The sequence below is a fragment of the Cetorhinus maximus genome, chromosome 5 (assembly GCF_964194155.1).
Source record: "Cetorhinus maximus chromosome 5, sCetMax3.hap1.1, whole genome shotgun sequence".
Taxonomy (NCBI): Eukaryota; Metazoa; Chordata; class Chondrichthyes; order Lamniformes; family Cetorhinidae; genus Cetorhinus; species Cetorhinus maximus.
The window spans coordinates 130,552,924-130,576,007 of record NC_135883.1 but is presented as its reverse complement, the minus strand read 5'-3'; the positions used below and the strand labels follow the sequence as shown (position 1 = coordinate 130,576,007).

Here is a 23,084-nt window from a genome sequence, read left to right as displayed (position 1 = left end):
AAATCGCTACAGCTATGGGGAGTGCTGTTAAAAACTTGGAAGCTATAAGAGACACGCCGTCCTTCTGGTTGGGTGGGACAATCCGGCAATAAAATGCACAAAAACTTCGGACTCCACAGAAATGCCCCCTAGCTTCAGATCATTGAAAAACAGCAGTACTACAATGAAAACCCACAAAACAAATGAGAGAAATACATCCAGACCTCCAGTGAGTGAACGACAACTCAAACAAATCGAGTGCTTTTTTCTGCTATTGCTATGGCCGCATAAGCCGGCACTGCAGAGAAAGGCTAAAACAACACTATAAAGGTAAAAGGAAAAATCATGAAATATGACTCATGGAAGAGCCAGAATCAGACATCCATTCATTACATAACCTCAAAGTGGGTAGAACCTAGTCATTACAGTTAATGGACAACCCATTAAGATGGAAGTTAATACGTGAGCGTCGATGTCTGTCATTGGAGAGCCTACATTTAGATATCTGAGTAAAGGAACCCATCCCTTGAAGTTAGAAGTTTCGGACACAAAGCTGAGGACATGCACAACCGAAGAAATAAATGTGAAAGGGTATGTCAAGTCAAGGTGCAGTCTGCACAATTACCCCTATTTGTAATGTCAGGCAGGGAACCGAGTCTCCTCAGAAGGAACTGGCTCGGAGGGATAAATCTTGAGGGCCTGCTAAGTTCCCAATTCGAAACCAGAAGTATGTTGCTGCAAGAAAAAATAAGTATGGAAAGAGCCAACGGGAGAAGCCTGTAGAAGTGTTACACCAGGACAGGGTTCAAGCTGAAGTCAGCATCCTTTGAAAGAAAGTGGAAAATCTATTAAAGGACTTTTGTGCGTTACAAAATTCAATCAGCTCCCAATTTGTGCCACAAAAAAGATATGAAGAAGAAAAGGAAGAGTTAAGCCTGTCTCCGGTTGAGTTAAGAAATGAATTAGCTGAGAAGAGGCAACAATATGTGATTCTCCAGGAAACTATTAATGAGAATAGGACAGAATTAGAACAGCTGAAACAACAACTGCATAAAAACCCTGAAGGTTTAAAGCTAGAAGGCCCAGAATTCTCAGAAGAGCTGTCGGAAAACCCAACTACTGAGCTCATTCACGTTCAGCTCGTGCCTGAGTCTAGTCCAGCCAACAGCAAATTTAAAGAGAAGACAGAGATACTGGTCAGAGCTCCCAAGAAAAGGACACGCAGGAAGAAAAAGAGAAATTATTGACAGCCCTCGGAAAGAAAGAAAATGTTTTTCCTTTTCCTCTCTCTCCTCACACATCATGTAGCTCATCACTGTATTGCTTTGTGCTTGTTACCCTTTATCTGTTTCAGCTTGGACGGGTGGGGCAGCAGGAGTGAACGTGACTGCACCCAGAAGATGGTGAAATCATCCACTGAGGAACATAGTGGGCAACTGCCCCTGAAAAGGAGGTTTTGGAAACACCAGCCGAAGCTGTTGGGCTACGACGCTCGGCCCGTCAAAGAAAGTCTCCTGAGAGACTTGACCTGTAAATAGTTATTGTGTAAATAGTTCATGTGTTTTAAGCTTGTTAGCTGTACTTTTAACTAAAGGGATGTGGTAAAGTGAGGTACTCTGTCCCTTTAAGAGAATGCAAGTGTACTGATCATATGACAACACTGACGAATCACTGTACAGCGTGGGCAACTGGGAACTGTAAGTCTAATTCTGGAGGTTTCTGAGTGAGCATGTATGATCTCATGCTCTGCCCTATGCCTCAATAAACTATCACTGTTTATTCTTACATCAGTCTCTCCCTGTTATTGATTGCAAACAGCAACTGAAGAGAACATAGGAAGGCATGCAGTTAGAGTTTGGTTGGCCAACGAACTCATTTACCCAAGACATAAAAATCTTCCTCTTCTTCAAATGTTTATCTACTCTTCCCCTTAAAGATTTATCGGTCTCTTTGTCATCTGCTTCCTGTGACAAAACAGTCCCTCCTCTTAACAATTTTGCATAAAGATTTTCTTTTTTAACCCTTCCTCTCACTTTTTCTGTTGCAACTTTAAATTGATGCTCCTTCATCAGTGACTCCCCAATCACAGGAAACTGTCTTTGTCTGTTCATTCTTCCAAAGCCTTTCACAATTGTAAAAGCCTGTGTTAATGATTTTCTTAGCCTTCCCTATTCCAGGAGAAATAAGTTCTAGGTACTCAGCAGGTCTGGCAGTGCCTGTGGAGAGAAAAACACAGTTAACGTTTCATGTCTGTGACCTTTCCTCGGAATGTTCTTGCTTTTCAATTCCTCTTTTATCGTAAAAGTAAATAGATAGTTCACAGCACAACTATTTTCAACCCAACACCTATAACACTTTTCTGAGACTGTGGGAGACGCAGATTCTACTCGTTGCAAACTGAGAGACAGCTGCAGTTGTTTCCAAGTGTAAATACCTTCCATCTTCTTCTCAGTAATACAATTTAAGCCTTCCATTGATCTCTAACAATCAAACCACCCAGGATTACTGTCAGACACACTGTAGAACAGGTCACATGTCCCCCTTCATTTACCCTAAATTAAAAGCTATAGTCCCAAGATTATTATAACGCAACTTCTACCCCAGTATATTATTTTGTGAACAATATGCTTCACATAAACTGAAGAATTATAACATTGCCATTGCTTCTGTTTAAAGTGTGAAATTTTCCATCTCAGTCTTGAAAAAATCAATGAGTCTGTTGAAAAACAGACAAAATTCTTAAAAATAATGCAACAACTTCAAATGTGTTTATTTGCAGGGGATGAAAGAGGTCCTGTGCTGGAAGTAATCGTGTCCAGAACTAATTTCATCTCATCTCACACAGAAAGCCCTGTAAGGATAGTGGGGCTGTCCACTGCACTGGCAAATGCCAAGGACTTGGCTGACTGGTTAGGTATCCAACAGGTAAGAACAAATATTAGACCACGGGGAGCAATTACAGATCATGGGCTAAATGCCAATGGATTATGTGTGCCTGTGCACTTTGGGAGCACATATCATTTAATGGTACTTTGCAGAATCCAATCTGCGATTTGCAAGCTACAGCTGACAGTGATGGAATGATGTGCCTGTCATCTATATCACTGATGGTGAACAGTAAAGATGCATTTTTTGACTAAACACATGTATCCTTAAACCGAACTTCTATAACTCACTTCACATTTAACGCTAAACTGCCTACTGTCATTTTAAAGCTTCTGTGGCATTGATTTTATTACCTCAAAGAAAACTGATAGCATAAATACTAAGAACATTAGGCCCTTGCTGCTTACAGTGTATTGCATTAATTGTGAATAGGCGCAGCTTTTACAATCAATACTTGTTATATGAAAATGTCATTATTGTACATATGTAAACTTGAGATTGCTGCAAAAATGGGATCTGCATATAACAAACATGTAGATTGCTGCTTATGCCCCAACTCATACCTACATCTGCCTAAATCCTTCCCCAGTTTTTCAGCATCTCTACATTTAATCTCTCCCAACTTTTACTTTTCATAAATACCAACTTGCCTAAATACATTGTCTGCATCTTGTCCTGCTCATCCATCATGCTTCTCCTCATTGACTTGCATTGGTTCCCCATTGCCCCAATACATCAAGCTTATAATGTTCACTTGTCATTTCATTCCACCCTCTCTTTGTAATGTCTTACAGGTCTCTCATCCCAGCCTATTTTTTTTATTCTTTCATGAGATTAATGGCCACTTAAGGGCTGCTTCCCACCCAGCCGCAATTTTGACAACAGCAGGAGATCAAGAATGGGGAGTGGGGGAGGGGAGCGGGGCAATGCTTGATAAGTTACCCTGCTCGCACCTCGAGCAGGGAAGGGGGGAGGCCTCCAACACTGGCCTCCTTTCTCAGTAGGGTCCCCACCCCCACCCCTCCCCCTAAGGTCTGGCCCCCAGCCCCCTCTCCTGACCTTTACATCACAAACCCCCGCCCCGCTCTCCCCACCTACCCCACACCCAGTCAAACAGGGAGGCTCTGCATCACGGCCAAAACTCTCCTGCCCAACAACATTGCCGTTAGCATAAGACTTGCAAGCACTAAGGTGGCACGGGTGCTTTTCAAAATTAAATTTCACTTACAAATATTTCATGTTACATTGGTTTCACTTTATTCATGGCCAGGATTTTCCATTCGTCAGATGGGCTCGGTGAGAGTGGGCGGGGGTGGTCGCGGAGCCATGATTTCACGTGGGCGGGTCAATTAAGGCCCGCCCTGCATGGATTGTGAGCGGTAGTGCTGAGCACTACCTGTGCAGGTGGGGGCAGGAGGGAGAACGGGCCTGGCGCGCAGTTTGCACATGCGCGCGAAAGAGCGCTTCAATCTCCCTGAGGCACAGAGCTGCCTCAGAGAGATTGAAACGCTTTTTGAAATATTAATAAAGAGCAGAAAAATTCAGTGAAACATGTCTCCTCATGTGACTGTGTCATATGAGGTGGCACATGTTTTTAAGTTCAAATGAAACTTTTTATTTAATTTGTATTAGCTTCAGGAAACCTCAACCCGCTCGTGGGTGAGGTTTCCTGAAAAACCGGCCTTTCTGCCTGCCCGCTAACCGTAAGGCTGGACGGACAGCGTAAAATTCAGGTAAATTACCTTGTTAATGGCCTTAATAGGTCTTTCAATTATCGGCAGGCCCGCATCCGACTCCAGCGCGCGCCCGCCAAACAAAATGTCGCGCGACTTCACGATGACGTCAGGACACACGCCCGGCTTCATCGCACATTGTCTTACGTTCCGGCATGTCGGGTGCGCGCCCGCACACCGATTGTAAAATTCTGGCCCATGTGTGCAACATCGTTATTTGTTGAGAGTAGCTCAGTTGGAGAGCTAAATGCACTATCACGCCTCATGGCTGGCATGCATTGATGGTCACAGGGGAGTCAGGGACATTTCCTTCATTGTGGAAGAAAGAATGTAATTTTCTTTTTACCCACGCTTTATTAAATGCCCATGTTAATGTCCAATGTTGCACTCACCGCTCTGTGGGGCATGGCTGAATTGCAGGCTCAGCTGGCCCTCCTATGCATTGTAAATGATGTTGTTCGAGGTTATTCTCAGAAAGGATAATTGAAATTTTGTAGTTAAACACAATGCTCTGTAAGGACCCTGCCAGCCAACACCCTGAGGTAGACACACATTTGATCAGTGACAACTTTAGAAACCTCTTTTTTTACCTTGACTGACTGTCCTCACCTCCCCACACACCCCACACCGAAGGGGCCAGGCCCTTCCCCTGACCCCACCCTCTGTCCTCTGCTGGATCCTTCTTGCACTCCTCCATGACCCCCAACCCCACTCCACAACTGTGTTCACCACTGACTCACTTTTGCCAGTTCTGAACCTCCATCCAAGCTCCTCTCCCTTGTGCTATACAGTTAAACAAGGAAAAATCACTGACCTTACACACAACTGCACAAAGCCGACTGTTGCGCCCCACCTTTAAATAATTGTGAACTGGGTGCCACGAGATTCTCATGCCCTGCTGACTTTATTTTAGTTTTACGCTAATGAGTATTCAAGGCATGCAAATGTATTATAAGCATGAACCGCTACAGACAGGTGTGAGGCTCAACATGATGTAAAGACACTGACTTTATCTTTGCGTCTCAGTCCACCATTGGCAAATTGAAATTTTGCATCCCGCCTAATTAAGTCTGCATGCCACGTTTCCCCCTCTTGCAGACTCCATTAAATGCCCCTCCAAGGTTTCTTTTCCTAATCTAAGGACTTTAAGGACAATTATAGCACCTCAAATGCTGCACCAATTGAAATCAAGTAACTCCGCAACAAGGAGGGGTCCTTATTGTCTCACAGAAGTTTGGTTATTTTAATATCCTCTATCCTTGGAATCAGCTTCAAAGGAAAGCCAGTCTGTTTATTGAGTTTATAGTTCTGCGTACTTTAGATTAAATGGCAAAGTATCCACCTTTCAGATCAAACAGTTGTACTTTGAAGCATATTTAAAATAATATGTATTAATGTGCTGTACTTCTTTTCCTGTTTAATTTAGAATGGATTGTTTAACTTTAGACCATCTGTACGTCCAGTTCCTCTTGAAGTTCACATTCATGGCTTCCCAGGCCAGCATTATTGCCCTCGCATGGCCAGAATGAACAAGCCAACATTCCAAGGTGAATTTTAGGAATGAAGAGATAGAAAAACAACCTTTGAACTGATGAGTGCTATGTTGCACTGTTCTATGATTTGACTGGGCATGGGTTCATTGATATCTGATGAGTTCATAATCTGCACTTCATAGGGTAGCTTGAATAAGTCAACACAGGTGATATTTATTTTAATTAGATCTCTCCTTTTAACAGCAGATGATGTTTACAGGCTTTCTGTACATGAATGAGTGCCCGTTATAAAAAGAAAAATATGGATTAACAGCACTCTCAAAACTTGAGGTTTTCCACGCAATTGTTGCAACCATCAGAAAGTAAATGATCGAGTCACCGCCAATGATCTCTCTGCACAATCCGTAGCTGGTAGCACTTAGACTTGATTTTATTGTGTAATCGAAAAAATAAAAATGAATTAGTTTGAGCTTTAAGCACTGAAGGAATGCAATATGTCATAACTGTTTTGGAACTCAATGTTGCCTTTCCGATGTGTATTTTAAATTAAAAAGAAATTAGCACTAGCGATTGCCATATGGCAGTGAGAATCACCCTCATCTAATGTTGAATCAAATGAGTAGACCAACTTAAACTTTAAGATCAACATGTGACTCTTGCCAATATCATAATTCAAACCAAAACCTCCAACTTTCACCTCGGGTTGTTACCAGTCACAGCACCAGGAACGAACTGCAATGATTGGGGTCTTTGCCTATTGTAAACAAAGCATACCATTGCAATTTTCAACTCCTGTTGCCTTTTTTAAAAAACAAATTCTGTCTGGATAGAATATATATTGGCTTAATAAAGGAGCAAAATGTTAGACTGTAAAGGAGCTGAAGCTTTAATACTGAAATGTGAGAGTGCCATTATAATTCGCTAACAAGCGCTTATTAATTCCGTTGAGAATTTTGTATTGATCAGGTAATAGCTGAAAAAATACATTCTCAAATGTTTTAACTATTGTGTTATCAAGCTGACAGTTGCAGATCATTTTGGGTCAGTCTAATTACAGCTGTATGGCTGAGCTAATTAGCTATATGACATAAATGTGTGTATTGATTGTGAGAAGGAGGCCAGCCATGTCTGCTCAGATTAATTACAACCTGACAGTCGCAAAGTACTAAACATTAATGAACAATAAATCTGTCCCAACCTATTCAACCACACCTGTTCCTAAATCACCAAAAGCCATTAGATCTTGACTTTTACAAATTGTTCAGATAGTTTATTTTTTTTTTAAACAGCAATTCGGAGCCATTCCCCATCCAAGCCTGTGCTGATCTTTGTGTCATCCAGACGTCAGACTCGCCTCACAGCTTTGGATTTGATAGCATTTCTAGCAGTAGAGGATGACCCTAAACAGTGGCTGCACATGGATGAGCGAGAGGTATAGTGCTCAAACTGAAATGTGAATTGTTTTACCTGTTATTTTGTTTTTTTCTAATGGGTTGAATTATTAATATCGATGTTTTCAGGGTGAGCAGAGTGGATGCACAGATTTTCCCTATAAATATGCCTCCTGTTAAGTCAGCATTGTATTGGGGCCCTGGGTTTAAAGTATCTACATTCTATTACCAAGCTCATCAATTTACAGATGACATTTTGCTTATTAATAAATCATAGATTAATAGTTTTAAAAATTACAACTTGGTACTCTTTCATATCGTAGCTCCACTCTTGCTTGTTTTATTTTCTTTTGTCAACCTATCCTAACTATCTAAAGTTCACAGTAAAATTTGTAGGCCTATTGGATATACAACACAATCCAGCAGTTTATAGAATTTAGTACCAGTGACAAAGTGCTATACAAAACAATAACTATAAAAACTGTACACTAGTTTGACAAATAAACAGTTGCCAGTGTAAATGGATTTTGTTGGAATATGTCTGCTGACATGTGTTCTTCAATTTTGTTTTAGTTTTTCTGTAAGTTTTATCGGAAACTCCAAAAAGAAACATGGAAAGGTTTATGGCACAGAAGGAGGCCATTCAGCCCATTGTGTCCATGCCAACCAAAATCCAGTATAATCCCACCTTCCAGCTCTTGGTCCCCATCCCTGTGGACCGAGGTTACAGCACCTCAAGTCCTTAAGTGCATATCCATGGATGTTTTAAATGCAATGGAAATTGTGCCTCTACCACCCTTTTGGTTCCAACCCCCACCACCCTCTGTGCAGAAAAATTATGCCTCAACTTTCCTCTAATCCTCTACCAATTATTTTAAATCTATGGTATTGAACTCTTTGCTAATGAAAATAGGTCCTTCCTATCAATTCTATCTAGGCCACTCACAATTTTATACAACCTCAATTAAATCGCCCCTCAGCCTCCGCAAAGAAATCAAAGCCAGTGTTACGACCAGGTGAGGAGGGGTGGAGTGGTTCCCCTCTTTTTCCACTCCTTGTTTAACCACAAGTTTTTAAAAAACGATCTGCATACCCATTCAGTAAGTGTTTAACTTATGCTTATGACTGTAAAAGACATACAAAGACAAAAGCAAAATACTGCGGATGCTGGAAACGTGATACAAAAACAGAAAATGCTGGAAAAACTCAGCAGGTCTAACAGCATCAGTGGAGAGAAAGACAGAGTTAACATTTCGAGTCCGTATGACTGTTCTTCAGAGCTAAAGAGAAGTAAAAATGTGATGAAATTTATACTGTTTAAGAGGGGGTGGAACAGGTGAAGCTGGATAGAAGGCCAGCGATAGGTGGAGGCAAAGGAGAGATTGATAAAGATGTCATGAACAAAAGGACAAAGGGGTATTAATGGCAGTGGTACTGGTTAAAGGAGGTGCTGATGGTGGTATTAAGGTAGAAAGCAGAATGTGATAATGGCAGGACAAGGGTAAGCACTCTGGAAATGGCAACATGAACAAGTGACAGATGGGCCTAGTGGGGGTGGGATGGGCGAAGGGGACGGTGATGGGAAAAACGATCGAAACTAGGATAAAAGGTGGGGATAAAACAATGAATAAAAATGAAATTTAAAAAAAAAAATAAGTGGATAAAAATGAATATTGAAAAGAGCGGATTAAAAAAGTGGGGAGGATGGAGGAGAGAGTTCATGGTCTGAAGTTGTTGAATCCAATGTTAAGCCCAGAAGGCTGTAAAGTGCCTTAATGGAAGATAAGGTGCTGTTCCTCCAGTTTGCGTTGAGCTTCACTGGAACATTGCAGCAGGCCAAGGATGGACATGTGGGCATGAGAGCAGGGTGGTGTGTTGAATTTCATCTGCCTCTTTTCCATCCATCCCATAGACTTGTGAGCCAAGTTACAGCTCATGGAATAAAAGGGACAGTAGCAACATGGATACAAAATTGGCTGATTGATAGGAAACAGAGAGTAGGGAAGAACTGTCTATATGCTTTTGAAGTTCTACACTATTCTCCTCACATTTCACATTGCTTCCAAGTCCTGTATTGTCTGCAAATTTTGAAAGTGTGCCCTATACACTAAAATCTAGGTCATTAATATAGATCAGGAATAGCAGCACTCCTAACACCAACCCCTGGGGAGCTCCACTACAGGGGAGATGCTGACGTAGTGGTATTGTCACTGAATTAGTAATGCCCAGGCTAATGCTGTGGGAGCAAGTGTTCAAATCCCATCATGGCAGTGGGTGAAATTTAAATTCAATTAATAAAACTAGAATATAAAGCTACTCTCAGTAATGCTGACCATTACAGCTGTCATTGATTGTTGTAACAGCCCATCTGGTTCACTAATCTTGTTTAGCAACGGAAATCTACTGCCCTTACCTGGTTCGGACGCACAGCAATGTGATTGACTCTTAACTACTTTTTGAAATGGCCTAACAAGCCACTCAGTTCAAGGGCAATTGGGGATGGGCAACAAATGCTGGCCTTGCCAGCAACACCCATATCCTATGAAAGAATTTTTAAGAACTTCCTCCAGTTGTCCTTTACTCTTTGTTTCCTACCAATCAGCCAATTTTGTATCCATGTTGATACTGTCCCTTTTATTCCATGAGCTGTAACTTTGCTCACAAGCCTGTTGAGTGGCACTGTATCAAATGCCCTTTGGAAGTCCATATACACCACATCAACAGCATTAACCTCATCAACTGTCTCTGTTATCTCATCAAAAAACTCAAGCAAGTTAACTAAACATAATTTGCCCTAAACAAATCTGTGCTGGCTTTCCTCAATTAACCAGCATTTGCCCAAGTGACTATTAATTTTGTCCCAAATTATCATTTCTGGAAGCTTCCCCACCACCAAGGTTAAACTGAATGGTTTCTGGTCGCTGGGCTTATCTTTACACCCTATTTTTGAATAAGGGTGTAAGTTTTACAATTCGCTAGTCTTCTCGCACCACTCTATTCTAAGGCAGGTTGGAAAAATATAACCTCCGCAATTTCCACTCTCGCTTCCTTCAGGATATTTGGGTGTATCTACAGGAGATGGTGGCATAATGATAATGTTACTGGACTAGTAATCCAGAGCCTTAGGTTAATGCCCAGGGGGCATGTGTTCAAATCTCAGATAAGGCTGAAGCATTTTATACAAACTTCAGCCAGAAGTATCGAGATGATAATCTATCTCAGCCTCCTCCGGAGGTCCCCAGCATCACAGATGCCAGTCCTCAGCCAATTCGATCCGTAGAACCATAGAAAAGTTACAGCACAGAAGGAGGCCATTCAGCCCATCTTGTCCATGCCAGCCCGAGGACACCCAGGTGCCCTTTCTAATCCCACCTTCCTGCACCAGGCCCATAGCCCTGCAGCTTACAGCACTTTAGGTGCAGATCCAGCTACTTTTTAAAAGAGTTTAGAGTTTCTGCCTCTACCATCAACTTGGGCAGCAAATTCCAGACACCCACTACCCTCTGCGTAAAAAAGTTCTTCCTCATGTCCCCCCTACACCTTCTGCCACTTATCTTGAATCTATGTTCCCTGGTTCTAGAATTCTCCACCAAGGGAAACAATTTTATCCTGTCCACTCTATCTATTCCACTCATAATTTTGTACACCTCAATCAAGTGACCTCTCAGCCTTCTTTGTTCTAAGGAAAACAACCCCAACCTATCCAATCTCCCCTCTTAGCTACACTTTTCTAACCCTGACAACATTCTTGTAAACCTCCTCTGCACTCTCTGCAGAGCTATTACATCCTTCCTGTAATGTGGTGACCAGAACTGCACAAAATACTCCAGTTGTGGCCTCACCAGTGTTTTATACAATTCCAACATTATATCCTTACTTTTATATTGTATACCTCTGCCAATGAAGGAGAGCATTCCATATGCCTTCTTTACAACCTTGTCTACTTGAACTGCTGCCTTCAGGGACCTGTGTACTTGTACGCCAAGATCTCTCACTTCATCTACCCCTCTTAGTATATTCCCATTTATTGTGTAATCCCTGTGACTGTTTGACCTCTCTAAATGTATGACCTCACACTTCTCTATGTTAAAATCCATCTGCCACTTTACCGCCCACTCCACCAACCCATCCACTCCGCCTTATAGCAAGAAACGGCTTAAAGTACTGGATACTGCAAAGGCCATGGGCCCTGACAATATTCTGGCAATAGTACTGAAGACTTGTGCTCCAGAACTTTCCGTGCCCCTAGCCAAGCTGTTCCAATACAGCTACAACACTGGCATCTACCCGGCTATGTGGAAAATGGCCCAGGTATGTCCTGTACACACAAAGCAGGACAAATCCAACCTGGCCAATTACCGCCCCATCAGTCTACTCTTGATCATCAGTAAAATAATGGAAGGGGTCATCAACAGTGCTATCAAGCGGGATTTGCTTAGCAATAGCCTGCTCACTGACACCCAGTTTGGATTCCGCCAGGGCCACTCAGCTCTTGACCTCATTTCAGCCTTGGTTCAAACATGGACAAAAGAGCTGAACTGGTGAGGTGAGAGTGACTGCCCTTGACATCAAGGCCGCATTTAACCAAGTGTGGCATCAAGGAGCCCTAGCAAAACTGGAGTCAATGGGAATCAGGGGGAAAGCTCTCTACTGGTTGGAGTCACACCTAGCACAAAGGAAGATGGTTGTAGTTGTTCGGGGTCAGTCATCTCAGTTCCAGGACATCAATGCAGAAGTTCCCCAGGGTAGTGTCCTCAGCCCAACCATCTTTAGCTGCTTCATCAATGAACTCCCTTCCATCATAAGGTCAGAAGTGCGATGTTCACTGATGATTGCACAATGTTCAGCACCATTTGCGAGTGCTCAGAAACTGAAGCAGTCCATGTCAAAATGCAGCAAGACCTGGACAATGTCCGGGCTTGGGCTGACAAGTGGCAAGTAAGATTCTCACCACACAGGTGATATAGGCAATGACCATCTTCAACAAGAGAGAATCTAACCATCGCCCCTTGACGTTCAATGGCATTACCGTCACTGAATCCCCCACTGTCAACATCCTGGGAGTTAACATTGACCAGAAACTGAACTGGACTAGCCACATAAATATTGTGGCTACAAGAGCAGGTCAGAGGCTAGGAATCGTGCGACAAATAACTCATCTCCTGACTCCCCAAAGCCTGTCCATCATCTACAAGGCACAAGTCAGGAGTATGATGGAATACTCCCCACTTGCCTGGATGAGTGCAACTCCCAAATCACTGAAGAAGCTTGACACCATCCAGGACAAAGCAGTCCACTTGTTTGGCACCACAACCACAAACATTCACTCCCTCCACCACCGACTCACAGCAGCAGTAGTGTGTATGATCTACAAGATGCACTGTAGGAATTCACCAAGGCTCCTTGGACAGCACCTTCCAAACCCACGGCCACTACCATCTAGAAGGACAAGGGTAGCAGATAGGTGGGAACACCAACACCTGGAAGCTCCCCTCCAAGCCACTCACCATCCTGACTTGGAAATATATCACTGTTCCTTCACTGTCGCTGGGTCAAAATCCTGGAACTCCCTCCCTAACAGCACTGTGGGTGTACCTACACCACATGGACTGCAGGAGTTCAAGAAGACAGCTCACCACCACCACCTTGGCAAGGGCAGCTAGGGATGGGCAATGAATGCTGGCCCAGCCAGCAAAGTCCACATCCCGTGTGTGAATGAAAAGAAACAAACAAACCACGAAGCTGGTGGAATTGAAATTTAATTAATAAACCTGGAATTAAAATCCAGCCTCAATAATGATTGTCATAAAAACGCATCTGGTCCATGAATGTCCTTTAGGGAAAGACATCATCTGCCCTTAATTGGTCAGGCCTACATGTGACTCCAAACCCAAAGTAATGTGGTTGACTCTTAATTGCCCTCTGCAATGGCCAAGCAAGCCACTCAGTTGTATCACACCGCTGCAGAAAAATCAATGAGGGGTGAAACTGAGCAGACCACCCAGCATCGACCAAGGCATCGGAAACAACAACGCCATACCGAGTCCTGTCCACCCTGCCAAAATTGGGAGAGCTGTCCCACAGACTAGCCAAGCAACAGTGTCACAACTAATCATACTCACGGAATCATACCTTAAAGATAATGTCCCAGACATCACCATCCCTGGGTATGTCCCGTCCCACCAGTAGGACAAACTCATCAGAAGTGGCAGCACAGTGTTATACAATCACAAGAGATTTGTTCTGGGAGTCCTCAACATCGACTGGACCCCACGAAGTCTCATGGCATCAGGTAAAACATGGAAACCTCCTGTTGATTACCCCCTGCCACCTGCACTCAGCTGATGAATCAGTGCTCCTCTATGTTGAACACCACTTGGAGGAAGCACTGAGAGTGGCTAGGGCACAGAATGTACTCTGGGTGGGGGACTTCAATGTCCATCATCAAGAGTGTCTCGGTCGCACCACTGCTGACTGAGCTGGCCAAGTCCTAAAGGACATGGCTGCTAGACTCGGTCTGCGGCTGGTGGTGAGGAAACCAACAAGAGAGAAAAAACTTACTAGACCTTGCCCTCACCAGCCTGCCTGCCAAAGATGCATCTGTCCATGACAGTGTCAGTAGGAGTGACAACCATACAGTCCTTGTGACGACAAAGACCCATCTTCACATTGAGGATACCCTCCATTGTGTTGTGTCGCGCTACCATCCTGCTTAATGGGAGAGATTCAGAACAGATCTTGCAGCTGAAAACTGGGCCATCAGCAGCAGCAGAATTGTATTCAACCACAATCTGTACCCTCATTTCCCAGTATATCCTTCACTTTACCATTGCCATCAAGCCAAGGAATCAACCCTAGTTCAATGAAGAGTGCAGGAGGGCGTGCCAGGAGCAGCACCCAGCATACCTAAAAATGAGCTGTCAATCTGATGAAGCTACAACACAGGACTACTTGCATGCCAAACAGTGGAAGCAGCAGTGGATAACGCTCAGTAAGCTCACAACCAACGGATCAAATCCAAACTCTGCAGCCCTGCCACATCTAGTCGGGAATGGTGGTGGACAATTGAACGATCCCCATCCTCAATGATGGGGAAGCCCAGCACATCAGTGCAAAAGACAAGGCTGAAGCATTTGCAACAACCTTCAGCCAGAAGTGCTCCTCAGCCTCCTCCTAAGGTGCCCAACATCACATGCCAACCTTCAGCCAATTTGATTCCACGTGATAGCAAGAAACGGCTGAAGGCACTGGATACTGCAAAGGCTGTGAGCTCTGACAATATTTTCTGCAATAGTACTGAAGACTTGTACTCCAGAACTTGCTGTGCCGCTAGCTAAGCTGTCCCAGTACAGCTACAACATAGGCATCTACCCGGCAATGTGGAAAATTGCCCAAGTATGTCCTGAAAAACTGGACAAATCCAACATGGCCGGTTACCGCTCCATCAATCTACTCTCGATCATCAGTAAAGTGATAGGAGGAATCGTCAACTTTGCTATCAAGCGGCATTTGTTCAGCAATAATGTGCTGTCTGACGGCCAGCTTTCGTTCAGCCAGGGCCATTCAGCAAAGGATGTGATAGCAGAGTATTTAGAAATGCTTAATATAATCAAGCAGAGTCAGCATGGCTTTATGAAGGGGAAATCATGAAGGGGAAGCCAAACAAATTTATTAGAATTCTTTGAGGAGGTAATAAGCAGGATAGATGAAGGGGGACCAGTAGGTGTAATATATTTGGATTTCCAAAAAGGCATTTGATAAGGTACCACACATAAGGTTACTTAATAAGATAAGAGCCCACGGTGTTGGGGGTAGTATGTAAGCATGGGTAGAAGACAGAGTGTTGGGAGATGGGGGGTATTTTCAGGACGGCAACCTATAACTAGTGGAGTGCCACAGGGATCAGTGCTGGGGCCACAATTATTTACAATGTATATTAGTGACTTGGATGAGGGAAGTGAATGTACTATCGCCAAGTTTGCAGATGACACAAAAATAGATGGGAAGGCAAGTGGTGGGGATGACGCAGAGTCTACAGAGGGATATAGACAGGTTAAGTGAGTGGGCAAAAACGTGGCAGATGGAATATAATGTGGGAAAGTGTGAGGTTATGCACTTTTGCAGGAAGAATAGAGGAGCTGAATGTTACTTAAATGGAGAAAGACTGAAGAAAGCAGCAGCACAGAGGGATTTGGGGATCCTCGTGCATGAATCCCAAAAAGCTAGCATACAAGTTCAGCAGGTAATAGGTAAGGCAAATGGAATGTTGGCCTTTATTTCAAAGGGAATGAAGTATAAAAATAGGGAAGTCTTGCTGAAAATACACAAGGCACTAGTTAGACTACACCTAGAATACTGTGAACAGTTTTGGTATCCTTATCTAAGGAAAGATATACTGGCATTGGAGGCAGTCCAGAGAACGTCCACTAGATTGATCCGGGGGTTGGAGGGATTTTCTTATGGGGAGAGGTTGAGTAGGTTGGGCCTGTACTCATTGGAGTTTAGAAGAAAGCAATTAGGAATGGGCAATAGATGCTGGCCTAGCCATTGATGCTCACATTCCATGAAAGAATAAATTAAAAATCCCCTTTTTGGCCCCTAATCAACTCCACTCCTTCTTTTACCACCCATTTACTATTATTATGCCTATAGTTTTATGTTAACTGCCAGTCTCTTCTCCATTTGCTTCACTCATTTATTTTTTCAGTTCCTTTCTGAACTTTCTATATGCAGCTGACATCTGTCACAAGCACACTGTTCCTTCTTCATCTTGACCTCTCTTTTATCACCCAGAGAGCACTGGATTTGTTCACCTTTCCCTTTCGTGGGAATATACTTTGACTGTGCCAGAACTATCTCGCCTTTAAAGGCAGCCCATTGTTCAGTTTAGTTTTTCCTGCCTACTTTTGATTCCAGTTTACCTGGGTCAGATCCATTCTTATCCTATTGAAGCTGGCTTTCCCCCAATTAATTATTCTTGCTCTAGATTGTTCCTTGTCCTTTTTCATAGTCAACCTAAACCTTATGATACAATGATCACTGTCCCCTAAATGTTCCCCTGTTGACACTTGATCTACTTGGCCCACCTCATTCCCGGGAACTAGGTCTAGCAATGCCTCCTTTCACATTGGACTGGAAACATACTGCTGAAAAAAAAGTTTATTTGGTCATTATCAAGTTTGTGGGAATTTTCTGAGTGCAAGTTGGCTGCCACATCTCCTGCATTACAACAGGGACTAGACTTCAGAAAGTACTTCATTGGCTGTAGAGCACTGGTGGTCTTGAAAAGCGCTATATAAATACATATCTTTCTTTCTTTTCCTTCCTGCTACTGAGCCAATTTTGGATCCAACTTCCCACTCTCCCTTGAATTCCATGAGATTTTAATTTTCTGACCACTCTGTCATGTGGGGCCTTGTCAGAAGCCTTTGATAAAAGCCATATAGACTACATCAGACACGCTACCTTCAAGGTAGTCAGACACTTCCTTCCCTTAACAAATCCATGCTGAATGTCTTTGATTAATCCATGTCTCTCCAACAGACAATTTATACTGTGTCTCAGAACTTTTTCCAATAATTTGCCCACCACTGAGGTTAGACTGACTGGCATGTAATTACTTAGGCTATCCCTTGCTCCCTTTTTAAACAAAGGTAAACCTTAGCCGTCTTCCAGCACCACGCTGTAGCCAATGCAGAATAGCTGCCTGCTGCAAAAGAGCTCAGTGGGTTATATAAAAGTTGTGACAAGAATTAGTTTTCATAAAATATCAGTGATATAATTATAGTTTTTATGATATAAATTGAGGACTAAGACATGTTGTCCCCTGCTCTCCCACAGCCCCCACCCTTTGTAACCTGCAGAATATTACTGTCTTCCCTGTGTGGAGCATCTCACTAACAAAGATCACTATCAAATGTGCTCTGGTTTAAAGATGTTTTTGTATCTTATTCTGGGAATCAGGTAACTTGTTACTTAGCCCCCTACAGTACTGATTCCCACTTATGAAGACTGCAGGCAGGAATTGAAGTGCAGTGGGGATTCATAGCTAACACTCTGTGGTCCTATCTTTTGATACTTTTTTAACTCCTGAATTTTATTTGGGGAATTTACTGGGATACTGTTGCTTTAAAGTTCAATGGTTGATTGATTACAGCAGCTGCACAGTGTGAATATAAATATGTCAAAAGATCCATCAACACTATTGCAGCATTAATTGACCAAGCCAAAAAGATCAGATAACATACAACTGACATAGCTGAGGATGAATATTATTGGTATTTAACATATTGCATTATCTCATGTATCAGTCAACAAGTTAAACCGAATACTGAACTCCATAGCCAGAAAAAGTAGAGTACACATTAGAAGAGATTGTGCTTAAACTGTATAATGTGTTTGTTAGGCCAGTTCCGATCACTAAGACTCAAGGGATGCGCTGTGTGAAAGGTCCTTGAGACTGATCCCTAATGTCAGAGGACTGAGTCATGAGAGAAAAAAAAACAGTAGAAATGTGAGTTTTTGAAAATTGAAAGCAAAAAGTGGAAGGGGTCTTATTGAGGTATATGATAGTAACGGGTTGAAAAGGCAAATTTGGAACTTTGCTTCAAATTAATCTGACAGTAGAACAAGAGCAAAAGGTAAGTTTGGTACTAATGCCATAAAATTCTTCACACAGAAAGTAATCAGAATTTCAGATGAGCTTTTAGGTAGATAGTAGAGTCAACCGGCTGAAGCAAATATGGAGATGCAGGGGGTGGGTGTGGGCAAACAAATTCTGGGGAAAAATAGCTTTGGGCCAATTTGGTAATTAGTTCTTGCCTCCAGTCAATTTGTCCAGAGACAGGTTGGATTTGACTCAAGTAACCCATGCATCCATGGTGGGATGCCAATTAAGGTTGTTGAGTGATTAATTATCGGCAACTTTCACACCACAAGGCAATTTTGCCAGCATCATGCTGTGTCAGCGCACCAGCTACAAAGAGGTGGGGGCTTCACAGCAGGAGGTCAGAGCTCTGAGAGAACTGAGGTTTTAATATGGCAAGGCTGCTCTCTTCCTATGTAACAGCCTTACCATTGCATGAAGATTTTCTGAAGGGAGTTCCTGAATGTCTCCAATCATCAAGAGACTAATGTAGTGGCAACCTCTTCCCCGATATCGATGGCGCCTCCATTTCTTCCCTACCACTCCTCAGCGCTCTCACTAGCTTTGCTTGCAGAAGGCCATACTGCATATGCCTCCCACACTGCAACCCACTTGCCATTCCTAATTGGATGGTGAACATGGAGGCCACCTGCTAATTAGTTGCCTCCCGTAAAACTAAGCCAGCAGGAACTGCAGCCGTGAGCAGGGGTCGGAACCCAGAAATGGTCCGCTCCAAGTTGGGAAACTTCAGCCCAAAGCCCTGGAATCATGCAGAAATGATGATGGTTGCACGAAAAGGTCAAATAACCTTCTCCACCTACCAAATGAACTGGTAATTCATAATGGCTTTAATAATACCTAGTACACATTTTTTGGTCATACCATGACAATAGCACTCATGCTGCCCGTTGTGATCATGGCTTCAAGATACAACAGAAATTTCCAAAACACAATTCTGCAAAAAAGGTAACTTTCAAAACAGACCCTAACATATGGCTTCAACTCAAAGCATGTCAGGTTCTTCTTGGATATAGATTTATTTATTGGGATAAGCTGATGTAATGTGCAATTGACTAGCACTCTTGTTTTGAGTAATTGAGTGAATACTTTATTTTCATTCATGGGATAAGAGCATTGCTGGCAAGACCATCGTTCATTTCCCATCCCTAATTGTGTTCCTTTGATAAAGTAGTGCTTTCTTGAATCGCTACAGTTGACCTGGTGTAAGTATACCTGCAGTGCTGTTAGGAAGGGAGTTCCAGGATTTTGAATAGTGAAGGAAGGACATTATAATTCCAAGTCAGGGTGGTGTGTGGCATGGAAGAAACAAGCAGGTGCTGCAATTCTCATGCATCCGCTGCCTTGTTCTACGATTGAAGGATCTTTGACAGTTGCATCATTGCATCTTCTGGATGGCACACACTGCTGCCGTGGTGCACCAGTGGTGGATGGCACCAGTATTGTTGGAGCTGCACTCGTCCAGGCGAGTGAAGAATATTTCATCACACCTCTGACTTGTGCCCTTTAGATGGTGGACAGGCTTTTGGGATTCAGGCAGTGAGTTACTCACCACAGAATTCCCAGCCTCTGACCTGCTCTTGTAGCCACAGTATTAAAATGGCTGGTGAATGATAACCTGCAGGATATTGATGGTAAGAGATTCAGCCATGGCAATGCCTTGAACTTCAAGGGGGACGATTGGATTGCCACTTGTCAGCCTAAGCCTGAATGTTGCCCGGGTTTTGCTACCTGCGGGCATAATCCTCTTCAGTATGTGAGGAGTTGCAAATGGTACTGAGCACGCTGCAGTTGTCAGTGAGTATCCCCATTTCTGACCTTATGATAGAGGGAAAGTCACTGTGAAGCAGTTTCGTTGAAGAGCCACTGACCTGAAACGTTAACTCAGTTTCTCTCCACCAATGCTGCTTGACATGCTGAGTATTTCCAGTATTTTCTGTTTTTATTGCTATCAGTTAATAAGATTTTAGCCATGCCTCTCCCATTGGAAGCTCAGGCAGCCAAAAAGCAAAGGGCTGAGTGGCCGAACCACCTCAGTCACTTCTAGATACACAGCAAAGCTCTTTCGCTAATGCATACCTTCTGAACCAATGGAAAAAGGGAGTGACATTAAAGTAAACATTCCAACTATAAAAGAGTTGCACTGTTGTCTTCAAGTTTCTTAACAAACAGTGTGCTTTTTAAATGGGATGCTTTCTATGGCAATATAGAGCTGAAATCATCACAAGATAAATGTTTTATTGCTCAATTCTTTAATATAAATGGCACATCATGTCCAGAGTTTTATGATTTTAGTGGGTTGAGTCCAATTTCCTGTCACTTAGAGGAGTGGATATCTAATCCTTAATGTCTCATTTTAGATAAAGGAATAACAGGGATTTTGCATCTGATCTCTGGTAATCTATTGGAGATTCTTTTTAGTCTCAAATGATAATCCAAACTTCTGGCCTTGCAGGTTCAAAAATTCAGAATTAATTGAGAATCTTGTGGATAATTTTCGAAGCATGTCTTCCTGCCTAAGTTGATACTGGCTTAACGCAGTGGGTACAGCCTCATATAATTATTGGTGCAATTATAAATGTTCCTTCAAAAGCTTGGTGAAACTTCCTGAACAAAGTGCAGATCACTAAAATAATTGTACCTACCTCTCAGTCTGTAGCACAGACATCAGGACTGTGGTAAAAGACCCTCACAACAATGAAATATTGCAACAACCCTATTAAATATCAAAATGTGGACCCTCTGTGAATTCATGCAGCAACCTCTCAGGACTTGTTTGAAAATCAACTCAAAAAGGAACACTAAAAGGGGTAACAATGAGTGGTGTTCAGGCTGTTTTGGTTGTGATCAATCAAGAAACCCTGCAGCATACTCCAGATGGCTGTTTATTCCAGGAAAACAATAAGGGAATAACTTCACAGATGCTCTAAAGGTTCAGCTACAACACTTTCTAAGATGTTTGGTGATGTTTGACATATAACATTTGTTTATAAGGAATAATGACTTTAAAACATTTAGAAATGCTTCACATCTGGTGCAATCAACTGTTACTAAATATTAACACCACATTTTATCATGATGTGATACATTGGTGCAGTTAATTTATTTATATGTTTTCTTCAAATGCAGACTATAATTACAATCAATAAGATGGATAAAACTGCATTGCATGCTTATCAAAACATCACTATTAAATTAATATAATTATTTTTATTTAAAATTCATCTAAATTATCAATAGCATTGTTGTCCTAGTCATTTCTCCCTCAACTAACTTAGCCAGAAATGGATTAATAAACCCCAGTTCGACCTTGAGTTCAAAATTTTACTTTGTACCCTGTCCCCCAGGATTTCTGTAAGAGTTTTTCTTTGAGGCTTTAACAAGCCTAACAAGCAATATTTGGGCTTATCTTCATGAACCTGTTTTACACAACATGGCGGTAAAAAGGAAAGAACAATCTGTTACTGTTTTTTCCCAGTCTTCCTCCCATGTTTACTCATATTTACTTTCCCGATAAAAATCCAGAGGAAAATTGGTCCCCATGTTGCCCTGTCAGTAAAGTCTACGCCTTAAAAATTGTTGGACTGAGGGAGAAAAAGTAGTTTGTTGTTGGTCAGCAGCTTACTCTATATTATATTTGTCTGAAACCTGTATCTTTCTCCGGAAAAAATACACCAGGCCCATGTCTTTTGATTTGGGTTCTACTAAGGACTTTTGCAGCTATTGACAGAAAGCTGTTTCTTGTGTAAATAGTCATGAGGCAAAGATTTTCTTTCTGAAGCAGAGGTGCAATGATAATTAGATTTCCACCGCTTGATGTTCAAAGACATGCACACGTTTACTGTGGATGATTTACTTAAGGACAATCTTGTCATATTGAATTTCAGAGGTAGTTGTGTTATCACACCCTGCTACTTTAGCAGTATTGAGTTAAAGCTTTCTTGGTTTCAAATAGAGGCAGACTGTCCTGATCATTAAGAAGCTTGTGTTGGAATGCTGTTTTCACAACTATGATCCTGGGGAGGAAGCAAAGATGCCAATCTTCATGAAGCTTACTGATGTTTATTTACAAACATTTAATTACTATCACTTACAAACTGATAGATTGACTGGTAACTGCTAAAAGCAATCATTTTCATAAATGATTAATGTACGTACAGAAATCATCATAGAAATTTTTGTTCAGTAGTTTACATTGAACTATTTCTAGGATTTACCATCCATCATCCCTTGTAAGTAGATAAAGCATTGTAAATTTGATCGGAGATAAGATATTGCAGTGAAATGATTTACAATCTAACAGGTTCAACCTCACTTGAACACCTTAAGGAAAATGTACAAATGGAGAGCAAGTGGCACAGTATAATAAAAAGCTAATTTGCACTGCCCCCACATTGGCATTTCTCTGATTACTGGAAGAATCTGAGGTTAAGTTGACTCAGTTGATAACATTTTCACCTGAGAGTCAGAAGGTCAGAGATTCAAGCACACACCATGACATCAGCATAAAATCCAGCTTGACAGCTCAGTGTGATATTCAGTGGAGCAGTGGTCAACAGGAATGGATTCAGCACTTTTGGTTTACATAGACAAGTTGGCAGGCTAGTGGCAGATACAGTTTAACGTAGGGAAGTGTGAGATAATACATTTTGGAAAAAGAAATTAAGGAATAGGATTAGAAACTCGATAGTTGAAGCATCAGAAAGATACAAAACTAGAAAGATACAAAAAAAGAGTATAACGTAGTGGGCTTGGTTTTGGATTGATCTAGGAAAAACAATAGGTGCAAAGATGATAGGTCAAATATCCTGCTCTGTGCTGCTAAATTGTAGAGTTCTATTGGAGAGGTACAAATGTCCAGTAAGGCATATGGGGAAGCAGCTGTCTAAATGCATACAAACCAAAATTCTCCACTAAATAGCAGGCCAAAGAGTGAAAG

At 42.2% G+C, this 23,084-nt stretch overlaps 1 protein-coding gene across 1 annotated transcript in view; it reads left to right on the top strand.

Moving 5' to 3' along the window:
* Window positions 1-23,084, top strand: part of ascc3 (activating signal cointegrator 1 complex subunit 3) — a 634,438-nt gene that overhangs the window by 452,585 nt on the left and 158,769 nt on the right. Inside the window, exons 28-30 of the mRNA XM_078542487.1 lie at window positions 2,759-2,904; window positions 6,025-6,145; window positions 7,381-7,523. Coding sequence (XP_078398613.1) covers window positions 2,759-2,904; window positions 6,025-6,145; window positions 7,381-7,523 — 410 coding nt within the window. The remainder of the gene's footprint in view (window positions 1-2,758; window positions 2,905-6,024; window positions 6,146-7,380; window positions 7,524-23,084) is intronic.